General features: G+C 54.6%; 1 protein-coding gene across 1 annotated transcript in view; it reads right to left on the bottom strand.

Annotated features, from left to right (window-relative positions):
- LOC119097590 (uncharacterized) overlaps nucleotides 1-22,681 on the bottom strand; it is a 51,156-nt gene that overhangs the window by 14,422 nt on the left and 14,053 nt on the right. The window contains exons 3-4 of the mRNA XM_037220634.1: nucleotides 21,913-22,040; nucleotides 12,202-12,320 (exon numbers count right to left, since the gene is read on the bottom strand). Coding sequence (XP_037076529.1) covers nucleotides 12,202-12,320; nucleotides 21,913-22,040 — 247 coding nt within the window. The remainder of the gene's footprint in view (nucleotides 1-12,201; nucleotides 12,321-21,912; nucleotides 22,041-22,681) is intronic.

Here is a 22,681-nt window from a genome sequence, read left to right as displayed (position 1 = left end):
AACCGCAAGAGTGAACGTAAAATCTCTATTTTTTCGCAGCTATTTACCTGCCCAGAAGACAGATTAACACGGCGCCCGCCGTCTGGTGGCACTTGCAGTGGCTGAAACTTTTGGATTTTACGGAAGTTGCAACCCAGGCCGTCCTTGTCCTTGCTCTTGAAGTCGCGGGCGGGCATGTTCAAGCCTTTTGATGTAATTTGTTTCAATAATACATTCTGAAAAAATTAGCATTCTCAGGCAAACATGACATGACCTATCTCGTTTCTTCTAATTTATTTTGACCCGCGCTATTTAACAATAATGAGGGTCTCACTCTACTCAACAATAATGAGACCCTTATTTCCTTCCGGGCAGGGGCCTCTTGAGCAGAACACCAGGGGTACGCTACCGTTTCCGGTCAAGGGCTGAAGGGCCATTCCGTCCCATCGTGAAGCGCCTTCTGGCTATCATTCTGGTGGCACGGGACGGGATCTTCTGGTCGCTCCAGAGGCCATTAGAAGGATAAATCATATCACATTGTCCCCACCCCTGACACGGAGGCCTTCTGAACCCCGCGCAGTTAGCCCCAGATCAGCACAGGAACCCTCACTGACGCAACAACATCTATGATTACCGTAGGTAGTCAGATAGTTGTCACATAGACTCCAGCTCCGTGTTTTCCTGTGTTCTTCAGAGATATTGTGTTCTCCCTGACTGTAGATTGTAGATGAAATGTGGCTCCTAATATGCATTAACATGGCTTATCCATATTCGTCTTAAAATGCCCAAGACCTGTCAGAGCTGATAACTGATAAGAAAACTACGTAATATCGTATTGAACATGCGTGCTCGCAAGTGATAGCAACAACAGCCCCGACGCCCGGCGTTGCAGTCTCCAGGCCGTGTGGCGCCAACCTTGCGGCTGTAGCACTAAGCAATAGCCAATGAGCAAACGAAAAAGATGACGCATCTTAAAGGAGATGCCTGGTGAACTAGGTAAATCGGCATGCATATTTAATGTAGTGCAAAAGTAGGCCAAATGCAACCTTAATCTTAAAAGTGGGGGGCCAGTTAACATTGCTGACCCCCCGCCACCTTGAAAAGTGGGGGCCATGCCCCCGGCCCCCCCCCCCCCCCTGTTCCTACGCCCGTGCCTGTGGATTAAATACCAGAGTACATCGAAACAGGCTCAAAAGTTGCATTTTTGATACGGTTTGGCTACGTTCTCCCGCGCATAAGTATTCATCCGTTTGAATCAATCGGTAAGATCCTGTATGAAGTAGTTTCAAGCATACGCGTTCTCGGTCTTTGAAAGCAAATATACCGACGCCCAGCGTTGCAGCGTGTCCGCAGCTTACGCGGCGTCGACCACGACAGCTGGCATCGGGCGGCGGCTGGCGACCGACCGAAAACAATGACATATCGGAATGAGGTACTTTTGAACACTGTCTTAAATCATCTTACCGTGTGAATGACATATATGATCCTTAAAGGGAATCCCACATTTGAAGATATTAAGGTAAGTATCAGATATGATGGGAAAAGCTTACTTGTAACTACTGGCAAGCTTTCACGGGTCAAAAAACGACCCATCATTAGCAGAATTTCAAAGTTTGTAAAAATGTGCCCCCTTAAGTCATCGTTTGATGGCGTCATGGAATTGTTCTGTGACGACAGCATTACCTGGCAGCATCTGACAGCCATACCTAAAGAATGCCTAGAAACGCACGAAAGCTGACGCCAGCCGGCCATTTTCGTCGCGGGCGTGTGTCGGGTGGCGGGTTAGTGAATGGCTTGTCTGTGGTTTTTTGTCTTGGTACTGGTCGTAGGAAAAGCTTTGGTGAACTGTTTGACACAAGCAACGTAGTGATCGCCAACTTTTGTGGTAGATTGTTATCAAAGCACGATATGCTGTGAACACTGTCATATAGCGTCATGAATTCCTTACCGAAACCTGCCAAGGACTGTTCGGGATGTCGATACTCTATTGTCGACCTATCCTTGCTTGCGCTGCTGTAGTCCTGACATTGATATCTTGTGATGTGCACAGTAAGTACGTTTTTATTATTTGTAGCCGGAAATGCAGTCATGCACATATTAACAATAAATCTGTAACATTGTTATGAATTGATTGCCAAAACAGTGTTACTGCTATGGTAAAAATGGTAAGGTCGAGCTACCAGGAATGTTTTTCTTGCTCAAGGTTATTTATGCAATCACTGGCTAACCCGGATACACCCATCGTGGCGCAAACGCGTTCTCGCTGGTAACAGTCATTTGGCAGTGTTAAATCAATTGTTACCAGTCATTCATAAATTATAAACTGCTGTCTCATAGGCCTGGAGTAGTCAACTAAGGCGGTAAGTTGCGTAATGACACAGGTCAACAGTGTGACTGTGGCACTACTTCAGTGCTGTATTGTGGCATGGCATAATGAGCATGGTACGGCCTTTGTACCGCAAGCCCTGCTACTTTCATAATAAATTCCATCATGAGAAGATGGGTAGAGCGTGCATTCTTGTATTAACTCCGCATCTAACATATGACTGGTCAAAAACACATGACAATATATATATATATATATATATATATATATATATATATATATCTATATATATATATATATCACTTTCAGCAAAGTACACAACCAATAAGTGACATTATTTGCTCAGTCCGCTTTGGAAGTCCACAATACGTGGGTGACAAATACACAAACACGTCTTCTGTTTCCACAGTCATGCAACATTCTGCAGTCATCAGGCTGCTTCAATGAAAAACATTGTTCTCGTAAGTAATAACACATGTAGAACAAGAAAATATTACATGTAGTGAAATGGCACTGCAAACCTGCTGACCTTGCACAAGGCTGGAGACATGGGAAGTACATGTGGTTATGGTTAGATGGGCGAAATGTAAGGAAGTGGCGAAGATACCAGAGCACGCAAGGCTCAAGATAGAAATATTGTTAAGTGCTATCCAAGAAACCAACAGCAATACTTTTCCACCTTCCCCAGTGCCCAGCATCTCACACAAGTTGTCGTGACTCTGATATTGATGACTCACAAGCAATGCTTGCCTGCATACATGTTTTAAGGCAGTAGTGTGTGCATCCATAACACAGCAGAATTAATTTTTCAGAATTATTAATTGAAATACAAGTTTGCAAAGCTACATCATGCGAGATTCTGCCAAGTATGTGCATTAATGAGCTGCACGGACCTGCCCGTAATGCCAAAATGAATTGCTAATATAATGGCATGCAATGGATTAATTACATGCTATGATAGGTTCAAAACGTTAGCAAGATCATAATGAAGTAGCAGCTTGCCTTTGTTTGCAACTGCAGCATAGGAAATGCTAGTGTTTTTTCAGTTTACTGGCATCAATACCTTGTCATGTTCAAACGCAAACATAAAGATAGACGCAGGTTTCGATACATCATATTTTATTGGGAATCATCAGACTTAAATAATATCAAAACTATGTTCTCTCTCAGAAGCGCAAACCTCGCACGCACACTCCCCATCACATCAAGATCGATACAAGCCACTGGCACGCACCATCAGTGATCATACCCATTTCAAGCGACACACCAATGTCAAAAAGTGTGATCCGCTTGCGCAGCCCGCGGGACCACCAAATTGCAGGTTTTGTCACAATGCCCGCGCAGGTCTTCGGTTATAACACCGCATTTTGCCGTGAGTTTCCTCCAAACCATAGCCTCAACGGGGGCTCATGGTAATGCAACTTAAGAGGTTTTACTTGTAGAACACAATTTTTTATTCAAGATTTTAATTTGTCATACAGTATGTTACATATTTGGTTGAATGCTTTTATAAAATTACTGCAAAATTTCCCTGATTTTATAATGCTTTGCTAGCCCGCAAGCCCGTGTAAGGTTCTTTCTTTGCTCCGGCACGCAATACGCCAACCTAGCTGTCTGTAAGAAAATTGAAAGTACGTCAGTAGAACAAAACAACGACAATGGGAGAAAAAAGACAGGTTCGCCGTTACGTCTTCTTTTTTATAGTATTGGGGAAAGCATCGTTCTTTTTTCGGTGCCGTATTTTTTACAGACATCGGCTTTCTTTTTCTACAAAATTGGCTAATGGCCTAGAAATAAGGAAAAATGCCCTGTTGACGAGTGCCGCACAATCCGAAAGTGCTCACGCTTGAGTTCGCGATACACATTCAGCGGCGAAATCTTACTAACAGCCAATCCACCTCCGCGGATAACATCGCATGTGCCACATCATCGCTTTTGCGGATGTATCAGCAGCCACGCTGCTTTTGAGCATTAGCAGAAAACAGCCTGTAATATGACGGCGATCGTATGACGCTTCTATGACGATATCATTATCAAAGTGACTTCGAGACAGTCTCCCAATAAACCTTTTCCCACTTTTGCAGGCGTATAACTCAGGAACCAGAGGGGTTTGGGTTTTAAGAAGGGCATGGCCGTGAACTGCATCACAGTTCCTTAAGGTGGCTATTTCAGCTCAAAACATCACATCAGGGTGGAAAACTCCCTTTAAATCTTACCGGTGCAATTTTCAGATTATCATTCGGAACGAATTGCCCTTTACAGCACGAGCGACTGACGCAATGTGTGAGCCTCTATTGTTCGTGCTGCTGCAGCTGTAATCCGTTCAGATGATCATCCTCAACATTGTGCCGTTGAGATATAGCCCCATGTGCGCCATAACCTATGCGCTGAGATATGCGACCTTTGACCGGCTCGAATTCATTTTAACAGGCTTTCGGAAGGCATATTTCTGGACACGTGTCGAGCGTCCACCCGCTGCTGTTAGCTGGAGCGGCCAACGCCGCAGGGTTCTGAGAAGGCTGCGACACTTGGGACCGGCGTTTGCACTCTGTAAACATTTGAGTGTATATCCCCAAATTATTTGGTAGGATTATGCCCAGACACTAATCGGCTCTGGAAACAAGATGAAAAAATACATTGGTTAACATGGCTTAGCCATGTCAATAGCAATTCTGGACACGTTTCGATCCAACCAATTGAACACCATGGAGCCTGACAACCCCACCAGTGAGCCCATCATCTATCCCGGCCAAGAATCGAATGACCTTTCCGCCCCAGACCCCGTTACTGGATGCCATTCTGGTGACATCGGGTCCGGTGCACCCGGCCGGTCCTCAGAGGTCCTCAGAGGGACGCCTCGTACATCAGCCCCCTCGCTGACGCAGGAGACGCCCTCATCGGGGCGGTCGGCCCCGATCGACGCGGGAGCCCTTACGGGCGCAAAACCACCCTTTGCCAGCGCTGAGGATCCCATAACGGGACCCTCAGTATGGGACCCTCAGTACAATGGGACCCTCAGGTCCCATAATGGGACCCCCTAACATATCACGCAGTCCGGCTTAACAGACCCGTAGTCGACACAGTTTTCTGTTTAATCATTGGACATTCTCCAGCGGTCTTGTCGGTTAGTCTGGGTGCAAACAATCTATGACAACAATGCAGTAGATACAGCCCGTTAAAAATCTCCGCTAGGCGTTCACCTTCAAACCAACCAACGGCCGAAAGTAACACACAGGTCGCAGAAGTCCCAGATCGGTCCCAGACTGTCCACCCGTATCCATGCCACAAGACAGGTTACGGCGTCACACTGCACCGTCGCTTGCCCAGCTGACCCGATGGGGCGGGCGCTGACTGTCCGATAACGTGCACAAGAGTGTCGAGACGAGGAAGGGCAGGGCTGCCTGCCGGAAGTCAGGCCCAGCAGCACTGTATAAGCTGAGCCTGCATTGCTAACATAGCGCAAATAATGGAAACTATAGAAGTTATTAAAAAATAAGTAAGTGTAAGTAGGTTGTGTAGTTATAGCTAAAGTACAAGGATACATTCTGACGGATACAAACTCGGATTTCGAACGCAGCTGTTAGGTCATGCCCCTTGGTTTTAATCTCATACTGGTGACCGGTGTGATTGTACGCCGTGTGTGATCTTCGCATGCCAATGCAGATTCCGCGTACTTGCAGTCCGCTTTCATTCATCTTTGTATGTGTATTCTGGGTTGGCACATTCTCTTCTTGTCAATGTGGAGCATTTATTGGACTTGGACTATTAGATTGGAGCCTTTAATGAATTATTTGTACGTAGGTTTAAGTGCCGTATTTTATCGTACCGTATTGCATTAAAATTGCATATTATAGCATATTTCGTGGCATGGTATTCTATAGCATTTTTTGACATGTATTGCAACGAGTGAGTGGTTGTTGTAACGAACCGAGCCGAGCAAGCGTTGTAATGAGCCGAATACTTATAAAGCCGCCTCGTAGATACATTTCGAGCAAACAAATACAAATGCATTCTTATTGTGCACATAAGCCACCTTCCACGAAGCACTTGTGAAAGAACTTTATCAAGCAGGTATTGGTACATCTCATACCAGAACTCAGTGCTCCTGGACGGTGCTCACGGTCGCAGGTGTCACTGCGTGCATGACAACGCCATGCATATACCAATGTTAGCTTGATGACGCCGTTTAGTCAGTGCCTGTCAGTACACTGAACGACAATCATTTGCAGTATGTAAACTAATAATATCGAAATACACTGAAACTGAATACCTTTAGTGTGCATATCAGCAGAAATCGTTCTATACATTCTGGTTTTTACATCACACATCTTTTTGCAACTGGGAGATTCGCAGCCGATTACCACTCGGCGGTCGACACACGTAGCTGCTAGGAGGCAAGTTCCAGATGGCACGGGGCCAGCCGCCTGTGTGGAATGCGTCACTCCGCGGTAAATTCCACGGGCAAATTTGCACCCTTCCACGTGCACCACGGGTGATTGTGGATATACTAATCCCAGCGCTCTATGCAATGGTATGGATCGGGGACCGGCACAGCCGCGTGGCTCGAAAAACGGAGATGTAAGGCCGTTATTTCGCTCGCAACAAATCACCTCAGCTTCTGCTAACCTTATGAGGCAGGCACGCTTATGTCACACGGCGCACAGTGGTCCGATGTAGACCAGTGTTACATACACCTTGCTTCGCCACGCTGATTCAGAAAATGCAGACCGTCGAGGGTCTCCCACCAACAGTCCTCAGGGTACCTACAGCCAAACGCCAGCCCCCCCCCCCCCCCAACGCATATCATTTGAGAAAACTTTTGAGATATTTGCACTATATTCTATTTGAGAGAACTATTTGAGATATTTGCAGCTACAGTTACAAGTTACACTCACTAGTTCATAAACCTGCAGCATACTCGCTAACAGACCTGCGGGCTTTTCAAAGCACGTGCTTTGGGGACCTACGAGCTCGCAGGCAGCGGCCCTAGTAATATTTGGTCTCTGTATTTCACCGTCCCCCTCCTGCCAACGCTAAAACCGTCCGGGACGGTGTGACGCTAATGACCTGAGCATAGGCACGGGCCGCTCGATAGCCTAACGATTCTCGTTACAGTCGTGCCAGATTGCAGCTCTGATCCGGCTTAAGACGCGCCGCCGTCACTGTTTCAGCGACAGCCGACACGTTCGGCCATCAAGTATTGCCACGACGCCTGCACATCGGACGATGGTGGGTCCTAATGGCCAGGAATATACGACCACTAGCACACCACCCACGGCGACAGAAATAAACCGGGAACGAGCGCCATGCACCAGATTAGCCAGCCACGCGTATCGCGCGGATTCCAGCCCATTGAAAACTCCCGCACCAGCGGGGGTAACGGCCGCAATCAAATCGCACTGTTTCGCGTTCCTCTTCCCACGCAGACCACTCAAAGTGTGCACTTCAAACAGACCTCCGCCGCCTGCTGCACTGTCCGCCTGGCGTCCGACGCGTCTGAATACAACATGGCCGAGCCGCATCCGCCACCAAGAGACAAAGATCATTGAGCGGTACCGCGCAGCCACCGACCAGTTCAGCTGTTCCGTTGTAATTCCGTTGTAGTTCCGTTATTGTTCCGTTGTAGTTCCACTGCTCGTCACGGCTCGCCCCAGCGGCTCCTCAGACGCGTGCGGCCGCACATCGCAGGCGCACGCCGCCGGTGACGACTCCACGCCGAACAGACGCCGCACCTGGAGCAGATGCGACTGCGAGCCGGCCGCAACCCCAGCAGAGCCGGCCGCAACCCCAGAAGAGCCGGGCGCAGCCCCAGCAGAACCGGACGCAGCCCCAGCAGAGCCGGTCGCAACCCCAGCAGAGCCGGCCGCAGCCCCAGCAGAGCCGGTCGCAACCCCAGCAGAGCCGGCCGCCGACCCGGCGAATGCTGGGTACAGTGTCCACTCTGCCCCTCCCGTCCTGCTTCTGGAAACGGTCTGCGCCGCCGTGCCGCCGGCCCGTGACCGCCGGCAGCCGGGGTCATCTCCAGCTTGTGACAGCCCAGCACCGGCCGTGCTGTGGCGGAGGACCGCTGCCCCGGACACCAGCTCTCGTCACGCGGCGGGCCGCACGTGGCCGCGCCGCGCCGCCCGTCGTGCCGTGCCGCTCGGCTGACCGCTATGGCCGTACCGAGACGGGTGGTCGCGGGTGGGCTCGGACCCGCCCATGCCGTGCTGCCGCGCGCGACACTCCGGCGCGCACATAATTCGCCGCGCGGTCTCCACCCAGCACCCCCTCCCCTGCACGCCACCCCTGACGAGGCGCCGCGTCAGGCTTCGGGTGTACAGCGGGCCGGCCTACCTCCACGGCGGCTGGCTGCGGCGGCTTCAGGCCGCCCCAACGACACGGCAACCTTCGCTGAGAGCAGCGGCCATCAGTCGAAACCAGCAGGCTCGGCGGTCATGCCGCAAACGCGGGTGAGGTCTTCCAGAAGCTGCCATGCACACTGCGGGGCTGAATGCTTTGGATCACTCCCACCTGAGCAGTGCGCGGGAATAGCCCAAGCGGTCCACCGGCATTGAAAATCACTAGTGTAGTATTTTCATCATGTTTGCGGCGAGAGACTTCAGACCAGTGCCGCGTGTCTCGTGTGCAGCCTGTACAGCTTCAAACGCTTTGAGAAGCGACGCCCGGACCCGCGTTCCATCCGCCTCGCCAGAGCACGTGCAGACTCGTTGGCGCCGACACCCCCAGAAAGCCTCAAACCGGCAGCCCAGCTGCCGACGGCGAGCAAACGGCCGGAACGGCGACACCAGCGGGATGGAGGGCCGCGCGACACAAATCACGTGTCGATGACAAACCGCGACAGGCTATTTCCAGCGGCGCGGCCTGCCGGCGCGGTGCCACGGGCCCCGGCGCTCCCCGGCGCCGCGCGACGGTCCCGGTATCGGGCCGCGCCAGGAATCAGATAATTCCGCCGCGTTCTCGGGCGGAACACTTCGGTTAACTCGACCGGCTGCCGGGGAAATACGGAGCCTGTAAATCGGGTGGGCTTGAGCGGTGAGATTGCGTGCTCGCCGGCGCCGGCCGGCGGTCGCCGCTCCTAGTCGGCGCGCTGGCGGGCCTGATTCAACTAATCGCACCAGGCCCGGACAGTGCTGCAGCCGGCCGGCTAACGAGCAGCGACTTCGCCCGGCGCGATTGATGAGCGGGTCGATGCATTTGGGCCGGGTCGGCTCGCCGGCAGACAGCCTGTGTGTTCATGTGTCGTGGAGGACGGCGGCCGCACCGCCTGTCTTGGCGGATCGGTGGATGTTGGCGACGAGCCACCCGGCGCCGGCGAGAATAAATAACCGGGCTTGATCCAGCTACAAATCGACTTCTGCCCGGCCCGGAAGCAGCACCAGTTGTTTTAGTCGTTTGTCTCGCCATGGACGAGCTTCAGGGGTCTGTTAGCGGGCCGGCTGTGACCAAAGATGGATGGCCCGTCGGATTCGTATCGTCGTGCCGTTTTGTACACGTAGAGCAGCAAAAAATCTGCTGCGATTCATCGAATACAACAACGCGCCAGATACGGGAACGACGCACAGCGCATCGTTGAGCATAAGAACTACTGATGGATGGTGTTGCTCCGATTGAAACCATTCGTCAGTGAAAAGGGGTGCGGCTGTCCAGACTTACAACACCGGGGTACGGCTTTTTGCGCGTGACCGTTAGCACTAAACGACCGAGATACCACATGCCACATACCACATACCGGACGACCCCCGCCGTATAGTTCGCTGGCAAATAAAGTGGCAAACATCGCCCAAGCAAATGTGGGGAGTTTATACCACCGCGGAGTCAATCCCGTAATCGCTCGCCACAGCCTATGAGACATACTCTGAAACACCAGCGCCGAATTTGGCAATCTCAGAATATATTTCATGCCAAAGCTGACTTGGATGTTCACGTAAATGAGCATCAAACATGCAAAGGTTCGTAAACATAACCTTACGGGGATGCCTCGGCATATCATACAGACTGCCTTGACCTGCCACAGTTTGTTCATTCACCCTTCTACAGATTTTGTCCGGCCCCCTTGACTGAATGGATTTGTGGGATCAGCGTCCCAGCTTAGCAGTGCTTATTGCGTGAGCCCTCACCTCACCCCTCGGTCGCAAAAGCCGGGTCAGCGACAAATTTTGCGGCGAAAGCTAAACGTGTCGCAAGGCCCGATTGTTCTACCAGGCACGACACGCGGACAAACTTCCACGTGGACAAACTGTAGGGCGTCTAGGAACGTTTCCACGCGTATAAGCGTTTAGTATCATGGCCCGAGCCAGGGGTGACTCCAAAACGACATGCAGTTTTCGCTGTGACTCACAATATTAAATGGTTTCTTTACAAACAGCGGAGAAACTACAGAATAACACTGCTTGACAACAACTCATCAACTAGTGGATACAGCCAACGCCCGAGCATATGCGCCCAGCCCACAGGAATCAGCAAATATTTATTACACTGTAGCGTAAAGAAAATTTTCGCCGCAAAATTTGTCGCTGACACTACGCGAAGTATTTAAACGCTCATATTTTCCGAGCCTCGTTAGGCAATGGATTTACCTTTTTGCGTGAATTGCTTTGCCAACAATTGGATATCATGACATGATGTGGGAGCCTTCTCCCCAAACATGCTCAGCATCTCCATGAACGACTCTGGGAGTCTCATGACAGAACTATGCTCGATATGTTCGTAGAGGTCACATCAAGACGTGCCCGAACTGCTATTTTCATCCAGCCACGCGCTGCATCCCGTAGCGGTCATCATGAGCGCCGCTGCCGGCGGAGCGAGTCTTAACGTCAACGACCCGGAATTCGGTGGCTCCAGCGACCCGACACACCCGACACACAAGCTTATCTTTGCAACCACTGACCGTAGCGCTAGACACTTCTCAGTAAGCTCTGGTAAAACTATTGAGAAGTTAGACTGTGATATTGTCCGGGCACTTAAAAAGGCACACAACTTTGATCAGGTGTAATGCTTGTTTCATGGCGTAACATCGCCACGATTTTTACTCTCCATTCGATTAATATGGGCAACGTAAAATTTCCGATCACGAACGAGCTGGCGGACGCTGATCGAAACTAGGTCCAAATATCGGCCGCAGGCCTCACGACGGCGGGCTTATTTATGCCCACGGACGGATAATACTAAACGGCCGTTGGCTATCGCATGCAATTGTGCGCGAGCCGTGGCTGCTCCCGCTGCTTGCTAAGAGCTGATAAATCTCGACAGCCAAAACAGGTGCACGAGTGAAGCCAGCCGTATGGTGCAGGTCAGCCTACCGTCTGCAAATCGGTAAGGGATAACAACACATCTCAACCCTAGATGCGGCAATAACCGACATTCCGGGAGGTCATGCTCAAACGATATAAAAAAACAATAGCATATATTACGAAAATGCTCGGCGTTAAAAGACAGCGCTTACGGTCGCCAGTGATGCATAGCAACTGCTGCAGCTCCGTTAACATCTTCCGTAGGATTTCGTTTGAGAAAATTACGTGATTTACAGGATCTGTATTATCTCTCATGGCCATGAACACTGGCTTGGAAACGTCGAGTATCATCACAATTACAAAAGCTATCGTCCAATTCCAACAATAATCCCACCGAGGCCAGGCTTAACGCGGCCGCCTCTACGGGGCCGCCGGTCCACACCCTTGTCACGACGTCCCGTCACACCTCATGACAGCACCTCACCTGACCGGCGGCAGTGCACGAGCCGCGGGTACAGCGACGCTCAGCTCCCGTCCGCGGCGCGGAGGCCCCGCGGCACGGAGGCCCCGCGGCACGGAAGCCCCGCGGCACGGAGAACCCACGGCCTCCGCCGGTGTCTGGCGGTGGCCGGCGACCGCGAGAGGCGCCGACGCCGGCCTCACCTGCCTCGACTGCGCCACCTGCTGCAGCAGCTCCGCGTGGATGTCGTTCTCGGACTTCGCTAGGTCCCGCACAGCCGTCTCCATCGCCCCCATGAACTCGGAGAACTGATGCGAGATGTCTGAAAACGGGCCGCACAACGGACGCTGGTATTCCATGGGCGTGTTCTGACTTGTCGCGGCAGCTCGCTACCGGGCACCAGTGAACGTTAAGCACAATGTTCTTATATCGGAGCTGTATGAAATATGACCGAGTCAAGGCCCGTTGTTCGTGGCTGTCACAGAAAACACATTGCCAGCTGAAAACGAAGATGGCATGTGGGAGCCGGTATCCGGAGAATGGTGGTAAACGCAGCATTCAGTTGCCGTTAGTTTGCTTCGTCTACGCCTAAAACCCTCTGAAGTACCTGAGGCTTTCAAGGTCAATTCCTTTCAGTAGGCACAGTTCACACACCTCGATTTATGGTCACCACGCCGAAAAAGCGCCCTAAATGAAACAGGAGAAGGGATAATTTTGTTTAATATGCCGGAATACCCTGACAAGCGATGTGCGGCTACAAGCAGATCACGCCCGTACGTTGAAAGTTCGCGCGGCTAGTGCATCAAAAGCGAAAAGGACACAAACGCGTCTGTGAAAACCACGCCTCGTTTTAAGCAGCACGATGTGGGCTCCCGTACCCGGATGCATTACTAAGCCCTGGCGCTGGCGCCCGCTCTGGCGCCTCTGCAACAGCCAGAAAACCGCAAACGGCTTGCCCCCAGCAGCTGCCCAGGCCGCGAGCAGCCGTGCGGAGCGCTGTTGAAGCAGTCCCACGCGCTGGCACCGGTGGGAGCCGGCCGGGGAGACAGACGGCAGCCCGCAACCCGACCGGCCGTCCTCCCCCGGTCCGCTCCCTGAAGATCCCGGTGACACGGGGTGTGGCCGTCGTCCCACGCCCCCTCGCAGCACGCAGCTGGGACGGCTCGGCACGACCAGGGCTTCGCATCGGCGGCCGTGCACCACGCGCGTGGGCGCTGCCTCCGGTGACCCGAACCTCACCCCCTGGCGTTTCGGAAGCTCGCGCGTCGTTGGGACGTGCAGTCGGCATTGACGGAGCGAGGCCGGCCGAAGCGACGAGCGCCGCCGCTCCCGCGCTCCGCACGCTGCTCGCAGCCGCGCCGGCACCAGCCGGGGCCGGTCCGCGGCTGCTGCTCCCAGCAGGGCTCCACCCACGGCACCGGGCCTCGCGGCTGGGCAAGCCGTTTGAAATCGGGTCCGCGATGGCTGGTCCGTGCCTCAGACGGATTTGGTAGCGTCAAGGGCTGCGGCGCCGATGCCGTTGGCGTATTCGATAAGGCCTTCAGGTGCCAGTGGCACATCCGCGCTCGACGCGTAACTGCGAAAGTCACGTACAGGGGCAAGGTGGTGATACAACCTGTACTGTGTGTACGTCAAACCCCATTTACAGTGCTGTGTACACGTTTGCGTATTATGGGAAGAATAAATAATCATCAAAAGAAAACAGCAACTTAGCGCTACTGAAATGGCGAAAGCGCTGAAAAGAAGGGATTTTATTGATGGATTGGCTTGTTTGTGCTTTCAGTTACTGTGTCATAGCCGCTGCAGAGGATGTGATAGATGTTGCTTCGAGTTAGATTGATATCAACAGTCTAAAAGTTGGAACAGGAAATCTATTAATGCAGACCCAATAGGAATACAAATAGGGATAGGAAAAAGGGCGTTGTGTAAGAGCTCTTGAAACTGGATCAGTTCAGTTTCCGGTAACAGCATTTACAGCCAAGACATTTCAATTTTGAATCGCTTTCCATCGCATGCAGTGGGAAGCTCTACACCGGTAACTTTCAAAAAACGGATACTTACCAATCCAGATGGACATGTTCTCTGCTTGGCTACAGTACCACCATTAAAAGCCGCTTATTAAATATAAAATTGGTAGGATTTGAACAATGGCGGAATGGATTTCCAACATCATGAAAAATGGTAAGACATGCTATGTGATCTCCCACCTAACGGCTGATAGCGCGAACACGCTGTCAACGAATGGTATTGCCATTGTCGCACTTGCGTCAGCGCGTACACTCCATGCTGTTAGGCAACGAGTTGGCGTCAAGTTTGTGGTCACGTGTGCGTGCGTGCGTGCGTGCGTGCGTGCGTGCGTGCGTGCGTGCGTGCGTGCGTGCGTGCGTGCGTGCGTGCGTGCGTGCGTGCGTGCGTGCGTGCGTGCGTGCGTGCGTGCGTGCGTGCGTGCGTGCGTGCGTGCGTGCGTGCGTGCGTGCGTGTGTGTGTGTGTGTGTGTGTGTGTGTGTGTGTGTGTGTGTGTGTGTGTGTGTGTGTGTGTGTGTGTGTGTGTGTGTGTGTGTGTGTGTGTATGTGTGTGTGTGTGTGTGTGTGAAACATGGTGTTGTGCAGCGTGCGCGTACAATTTGCAGCAGACATCCGCCTCCTGGCAGCCGCATCTGTGCCGCAGAAGCACGGCGGCGGTGCACGGCGGTGCCGCCTGGGAGCCCACCGCCAGCGTCGATACCGCAGGTCATCAGAGCCGCCCCCAGCGACCCCTAACCCCAGTGCGGGCGCCGACACGTGCGGCGTCCCTCGCCGAGCCGCACGCGCGGCCGTGCTCTACACGGCTCCCGCTGTCAGGCGGGACACGGGTCGCACCGGTGCCGACCCCGGACCAAGGCCGGCAGCGGGCGGCGGCGGCAGGCGGACGGCGCACGGCGCGAGCCCCTGCTGTTGGCAGCGGAGCTCATCGCCACGCCACTGCAGCACCAATACAGAGGTCACCGCTGCACAGTGCTGCAGAGAACTGTGACGCTCTGCGGGGCAGCTCCCGCCCACGGCTCGGGCTTCCGGTGGCTCCATTGTCCGGACTTCCAATCACGGTGGCTCCATGGTCCCGACTCCCTAGCGCGCTGGTTTCATGGCTCGGACTCCCCAGCCCAGCGGTTCAATAGCTTGGACTCCCTAACCCGGTGGTTCCGTGGTCTGGGCTCCCTAGCCCGGTGGTTCCGTGGTCTGGGCTCCCTAGACCGGTGGTTCCGTGGTCCGGGCTCCCTAGACCGGTGGTTCCGTGGTCCGGGCTCCCTAGACCGATTGTTCCCTGGCGTGGGCTCCGTAGCCCGGTGATTCCGTGGTCCGGACTCCCTAGACCGGTTGCTCCATGGCGTGGGCTCCGTAGCCCGGTGATTCCGTGGTCCGGACTCCCTAGCTCGGGATTCCAGTGCTGGAGTGGGAGGCACGGGCTCAATTCCCGCCGCAGGGAACTTTCGCCTGACCGGTTTCACCGGACCAATGCGACTCGGTTGACCTGACCAGTCACGTGCTCAGGGTATACCCTAAAAACCAGGCCGACAGTCAGCGCCCGGGGCGGTCGGCCGGATACGGCGCGAGCCGGCGGTGACGGCCGCCAGCTGGCTGCTCGCAGTCGGCGGCGGGGCCGCATGGTATCGGCTGCAGGGCTCGGAACACCCCGCTTCAGGACCGGGGACGCTCTGTTTCAGGGTCGGGGACGCTCCGCTGCAGGGCTGGGGACACTTCGCCTCAGAGTCGGCGACGCTCCGTTTCAGGACCGGGGACGCCCCGTTTCAGGGTCGGGACGCTCCGCTGCAGGGCTGGGGACACTTCGCTTCAGAGTCGGCGACGCTCCGTTTCAGGGCCGGGGACGCTCCGCTGCAGGGCTGGGGACGCTCCGCTTCAGGACCGAGGACACTCCGCTTCAGGGCCGGTGACACTCCGCTTCAGGGCTGGGGACGCACCCCTTCAGAGTCGGCGACGCTCTGCCGGCCGTGGACGACCGCCGAGAACACGCTAGGTCGAGGAAGTCACCATAATCCTTAAAGATGTGGATGGAGCCCAGAAACGGGAAAGTACAGCTTGCAACGAGGAACGTTTTGATGGATGGCGGTGAAGTAGAAAGGACAGAAGGATGCGAAATTGATTGAAATGCACTATCCATGTAAGAAAATACACCGAAATACGGCGACGTTTGTTAATTCTCATGCTGCCCTACTCCGTCCGTTCTTAAGTCACGTTTAATAACAATATTGACCGTTATTATCATTATTATTTGACACCAGCTGACATTCAACACACAAACACCTGGCTACTACGCGTCAGTTGTCGGAGAGGCAACACAGCGTAACGAAACAGCGGGAAGTGGCCACGTTTGAAAATATGCAACCGCGTGCATACACATCAGTATCTCACAGCCCCACTGCACAAGGAATGCCTAAGCGGCGCGCTTAAACCTTGGACTCAGTCGTCTCACATCTGCCGGCAGCGCGCTCGGGCCGCGGGCCGCGGGTCGCGCGCTGTGCGTAAGGCCGCTGTCCTGAGGCCGTGTGCAGGCTCTGCGCCGAGCGCGCGGAACACTCCCGGTTCAACGCGACGGCGTGTGGCTGAAATAAGCTGGCTGGAGCCGCGGGTTCGCCTCGCTCACGAGCTTTATGCGCAGCGATGAAAGGCTGCACGCCACACAGGCGAGGCGCGACAAGGTACAGAGCATCATCCTGTTGATTGCTTTGTGATTGCGGAATACTTCATAACGCAGCCATCCTAGACCGGTCGAGGGCCGACAGGGTCCCGCTGAACATCATAATGGCGCGGCTATCGACCTGTTTGGCTTCTGGGATTCGCCAAACGGATGGCTGATCGAAGAATACGCTGTGAGCCAAGCCCACACATCGTTGCATGACGACCACAATCATACCAGACACGGAAACAGAAAAGTACGGCACTGAACACGGCAGATACAGAAATCGCCATCACAGAAGCGTGCCAAACCGGAGCTCGCGGTCACGCTGATATCAAATTTTGCACAATAGGAGGGACTTTCCACTGCAACTGCCAGCGCACAGTTTGCAGTAGATTTTGTGTAGTGCGCCTAACATCGCGTTCTAAGCCATACAAGGCTAAGGACGACATAAGCATGCAGGGGCGCAGCCAGAGCCTTGGCAAGGGGGGGGGGGCTTCTGGTTAACAAAGGGCCCCCTGATAGTAAAAGGCACCCCAAAAAATCACTGGCTATGGCCAATTTGTTATTGAGGATACGTTAACTTAGGTATGATATATATATATATATATATATATATATATATATATATATATATATATATATGCGCTAAGTTTACGGTAAATAAACTGAAAACATCATGCGTTAAATGACTGCATGAAATAGATCACTGGCCTCTTCATTTTGCACTGGCCTAGTGAACTCTTTATAAGCCGATAGAACTCAGAAACTTTGTCAGAATTTTCCTCTGGGTCGTACAGAGATAGCAAGGATTCCGTGAATGTAGATTGAAGATCAAAATCGGTCAACAATTTGCATTAATATGGTCAAGCCGTGTTTGTCTGGATATGTTCAACATTCAGTCAGGATTGGTTAGTGACATAAATTATGTAGCGCAGCTTTCAGTATGAGCGTTCACATATCTCGGTAACGAAAAAAGACTCGACGTCCGGCGTTAAAGTCTCCTAAAGTTGCACAGCATTGGTCCCGCGGCTAATACTAGGCCGTGGCCAACAGGTGAACAAAAATGGCGACGCATCTGAGAGAAATGCCTTTGAACGATCTTGGACACCACATCGTACATTCAGAGATATTCCGGGCGCATATTTCACTCGTGCGGTTTTAGATTGATGGCAATAACTTATCTGTCTTTCCCGCACTGCGAAGTGCTGGAGGTGTCTGATGGTAGAACTGGAAGAGCAAAAGTAAAATCTATAATTTCCGTGTTGCTGTAACTGTTAATATGTCCAGAGGACAACCTCAAAGTTGTAAAAAAGATTCGCCCAGCGTAATCTTTGAACTGTACGAATTCATTTTGAGACATTCAGAAACATTATTTTACGATGGTCGTTGCTGCGCGCTCAGCGCCGATTCGAGGCTCCTCGTCGACACAGAATGACCGCGATACAGAAGCTCGACCAATGTAAATCGCGGGCCCGGCCTTGTCTTTGCGTGGGAAATGGGCCCCTAGAGCTCAGACCAACATGGAACCGACTGCTCGTTGTTCGTGATCTATGGCCGAAGTACAGGAACGCTCTGTCTCAGGAGGCCTTATAGGTGCAAGACATCACCTGACTGACATTCGAGATTATGTCCCACCGGATCGACTATGCGATGCGGATCACGGAGGGGGGGGGGGATCCTTAGTGTGATCCGCTGGGAGCTCTTTTGCCCCTTCAACCATCTCATCGGGCCTTTGATTTTTGGTTTCGAGAGGCCCTTCGGCCCCTCTTCAGACCCCCTCAAACACCGCTCCAACCCGGGGTCACTTGACTCCAAAGGACCCCTGTTCGGTACCGTGGCCCCCCGACCGAACCGACACAGGAGCCCTCATTATGTCAGGGATCCCGAGCATTGCAAATCGCGGACCCGGGGCTCGTTTTTGTTTGGAAAACGGGTCTCAAGGGCACCGACGGACGGAGCCCACTGTTAGGTGTTAGTAGCCTCTGAACGGCATAGACACCCAAATTGCCTCAGAGGTTCCTCAAACGGTGCAATAGGACCTCTGACTGATATCACAGGCCATGGCCCTCCGGGCCGCGACTTTTTTTGCGACCTACAGCCAGTCCTTCGGATCATTATGCCATCCAACCGCGCCCTTGATCGTTGGTTCCGGTGGGCCGCCCGGATTCCCCTTCGGGCCTCATCGAACTCTTCCCTTAGTCGACTCGGGGCCCTTGTAAGCGGAGGGCCCTCTGTTAGACGCTGTGGACCCCTGACAGACACAAGGCCCCAGACCAGTGTAAATCACTGGCCCCGGCTTTACAGCTGATTGGGAAGTGAGTCCTCAGGCCTATACCGACACGGAGCCGACTATGTGATACGATGGTACCTGACCGACATACAGGCCCCTATTGGCTCAGGGGTTCCTGATCGGCACAAAGGTCTCTCTAATCGTTATTTGAGGGTCATTCTTCGCAGGTCAGGGCACCAGAATAATACTTCGACCTGCCCTTTATGCCTCTAGACCCTCTAGTTGGGCCCTTGGCCTTTGGACCCAGTGGGCTCTTTAGGCTCTTCGGGCCTCCTCGAACACTGTCTCTACCCGACTCGGGACCCCTTGACAACACAGGGCCCCTGTTAGGTGCTATGGGCCCCGAGCTATGTAAATCGCTGGCCTCGGCTTTGTCCTTGCTTGGGAAATGGACCCTTGGGCCCATGCCGCCACGCGGCTGACTGTGCATTACTGGTGGTGTCTGACCAAAATACAAGCCCTTATCGACTCAGCGGGCCCCTGATCAGCGGGCCTTCTAGGCCGGGGGCCGGGTCCCTGAATGAGAACTCCAGCTGGCCTTTCCGGCTCTTCGGGCCCTCCAATCGGGCTCTTAATCGTGTGTTCCGAGGGGACCTTCGGGCCCCTCGGAACCTACGGGGGTCACCTGCCCCTGTGCCCCCCCCCCCCCTCCCTGTTTGTGCCACTGTAAGCATGCCTGTAAAGTCAGCAGCAGCCGGTCAGCAGTATCTGGAGACCCGCCCTTTGAGGTCACGCTTCCGCCTGATGCGCAGGCGCAGAGCCGGTGGCTGAAAGTATGTTGTCCGGCTTTGCGATCGCGCCCGATAGGGACATCCTACAGTACCAATTACCACGTTCCTTGTCGACACAGTACACCCAGCTATAAGCCACTGATTACAGCTCCCATCCTAAAACCGAGCTTAAAACCATGCAACGTCGCGTGCCATAGCCAAACGGACTGTCAGGTCACACCAGGCCAACTTCTAGGTCATTCGCGGACGGCCCTCATCCGACACCCCAGGCGGCGTGTGTGTCTCCTGCTGGGGATCCACGTCCCCTCGGAGCCGGGATGTCGCGCCCCGGCCCGCCCCAGGCGAGCGGCACCCGCCGGCTGGTCTGACCCGAGTTCCCGGCTGCCGCCTGGGCCTCCTGGCGCCGCTCTGGAGCCGAGTATAGCCAGGCTCGGCGGCGGCCGCTCCCACGGGAAATCAATCGCATATGAAGATGACTGGCGAGCAGCAATTAAAGCGCATCGTCTCCGATTACGCTTGCCCGGGGCACTGAACCGGCGTCAGCGCTGCCGTCGGCGCCGACGTCGCCAGCGTCGCCGTCGACGCCACCCGGCACCGCAGCACGGGCCTCGTCCGTATGCGGCGCGCGGCGCGACGATCAGGCGTCCCCGGGCAGACGGCGGCGCGTCCGACGGAAACAAGGTGCGGCCAGCGAGCGCGAGCGTCGCTAGTGAATTCAGTGATTGTGAGGTGGAGGTGGCGAAGCGTGTCGCTCCTGCGGGACAGTACGTCCCCCCCCCCCCCCCCCTCCTTCCCGCCGCCTCCCTGAGGCGGAGTGGAATGTGCTGTGCTAAAGCAGACGACGGGTCTGCTCGTCCGAGCAAAGCGGCGGCGGCGGCTGCGGCCGCGCATCACAAACGAGCCTTCCCCGCCCTGTACTCGGTCTCCGGTCCACCAACCCAACTACGCCAATCGCCAGCGTTCATCTCCGCGGCGCGTCGTGCGCCAGCGTGTTTCCGACCGGCCGCAGCAGCCGTCGGTCGGCGTGGGCGGGCGCGGCGAAGGTCAGCGGGCGTGGCGGCCGGCTGCTCGGCGCCGCGCGGCCGACAGGTCCGCAGATCACGCACGGCCGCCCGGCCGCCAGCACAGAGATAGACACCGGCCGGCCTGGATGCCTACCACGCACCACTCGTGCCAATCGATACGTCTGCGGTGGCGTTCCGTGAACGGCCGTGCGGCGACGGCCGAACCCGCGCGGCCCCAGCGGCGGCAGCCGCGCCCGCGGCGGCAAGGCGCGAGGCGTCCGTGATCGATTCCGCCGCTGCAGAGAGCCGGCCGCGTGCTCGGCCCAATTCGACAGCGATGAAAAATGACTGGAAAGTCCGCCGCCACTCCGCCCCATGCATCACGGCCGCCGCCCGGCCAAAGGTTGCGCCGCTGCAAAATGCGCATCCGATTGTTTGGCGGCGGCGAACAATGGCGCCCGGCGGCGGCGGAGGCGATGGTGGTGATGGTGGCGGCGGCGACGGCGCTCAGCCGCGGGTGTCCACTGTCCGCAAACCGTGACTAAACGGACTGTGAAGCATTACTGCACACCAGGAAGACGCACCGCCGCCAGCCTCTCGGTCCGCCTTGTGGCGCCTGAGTCGGGAGCAGCAGGGCCGGACCGAGCGGAGGGCCACAGCAGCGACTCGCCCATTGCACTAGGTCGTCGACAGGGGCCAACACGCCAGCCCACCAGGGCCGCCTGGCCGCGTGAGGTTGGAGGACACCAGGCGGCCAACAAACTGGCCAGATGGCGGCCAAGCTGCCGCGCCGTCGGACCTCCCAGCGCCTGTGCCGCCACACGGACACGGACCGGAGAAGTGTCCGCCGCGCAGGTGGTGTCCGCCCACACACGTTAGCCGCCGCTGATCGCAGCCCCCTCGCCAGGTGCGCCACGTGCTCGCCATACTATGACGTGATGAAGCGCCGGTCGGCAGGAGCCTCCTCGCGCAGCACACGCCTGGCAACTCGCACCAGAAATAGATTTTTGACAGGGGCCGAAAGACCGGCAAAAGTATCCACGGTGATGCTACCACAGGTAGCGGCCTATGCGAGCCGCCAGTGTGGCATGCAAATCATGAAAGATAAGCAAAGGGCGTTGGCAGTGTCCGCGCGTACGACAGCTAAAATGCGCCTTGGAGCCTCACGTGCTGCTCCTCCGTGATCCAGCAATCACAGAGTGTCAGCATCTGACCTTTGAGGACGGGCAGGAGCGTGGAGACGGCGTCCTGTCGTCCCTGGGCCGGCTCATCCTCCGCGCCTACGTAGCTGTCGGACGACTCTCGCTTCTGCATCGCCTCCGGCTGGCTCTGTGACTGCGACCTGCAGGACACAGTTGGGTCGTCGGTGCAATCGCAGTACTCTCCATCCCGGCTCGGGGAAGGGAGCTATCGAATTATCTTCAGTACCAAGTCAATAATGAGTTACCTGGAAAAGCGTCCCGTTACAAGGCTCAAACTTTAACTGCGTCTACGTAAGCTAATCAGAAAATGAACCTCGGTTAAATCTACAACGTCGCAAATGTCAACCATTGACCCAGGCATGAAAGATAAAGTCAATGCATTCTTTCCTTCACGGCAGTAAAAGGACATCCAACGACTTGGCAGACTCGGTGACGCAAGAGTTTGACGCAATTACATCCAACAGTTGATTCGAATCGCTTGCGACGTTGAAAGCCTCCGGAAAAGCTGCAAAGTAGCAAGTGACATGAAGCGTTGTTACCCCGGGTTACGCTGCTACGTTCGGTACAGACGCCGTGGAAAATGCGCCGTAGGATTTTCAGCGCAACACTCCTACTTTCAGGACGTAATCAAAGTAAAACAACGTAAAGAAAACACTACGCGGCCCTAAAACCTTGAAAACTTATGATGAAAACGCGTCAGGTGAGCACACCACGCACGCCACCTCGGCTACCGCTGTTTACAAAATTATCCACTTTCTTACACCCTACGCGATCGTCAAAC

This window comes from Pollicipes pollicipes, unplaced genomic scaffold (assembly GCF_011947565.3).
Source record: "Pollicipes pollicipes isolate AB1234 unplaced genomic scaffold, Ppol_2.1 Scaffold_4295;HRSCAF=5057_pilon_pilon_pilon, whole genome shotgun sequence".
NCBI lineage: Eukaryota > Metazoa > Arthropoda > Thecostraca > Pollicipedomorpha > Pollicipedidae > Pollicipes > Pollicipes pollicipes.
Note: the sequence above shows the minus strand (reverse complement) of the source record. Positions and strands in the feature narration are given on the sequence as shown.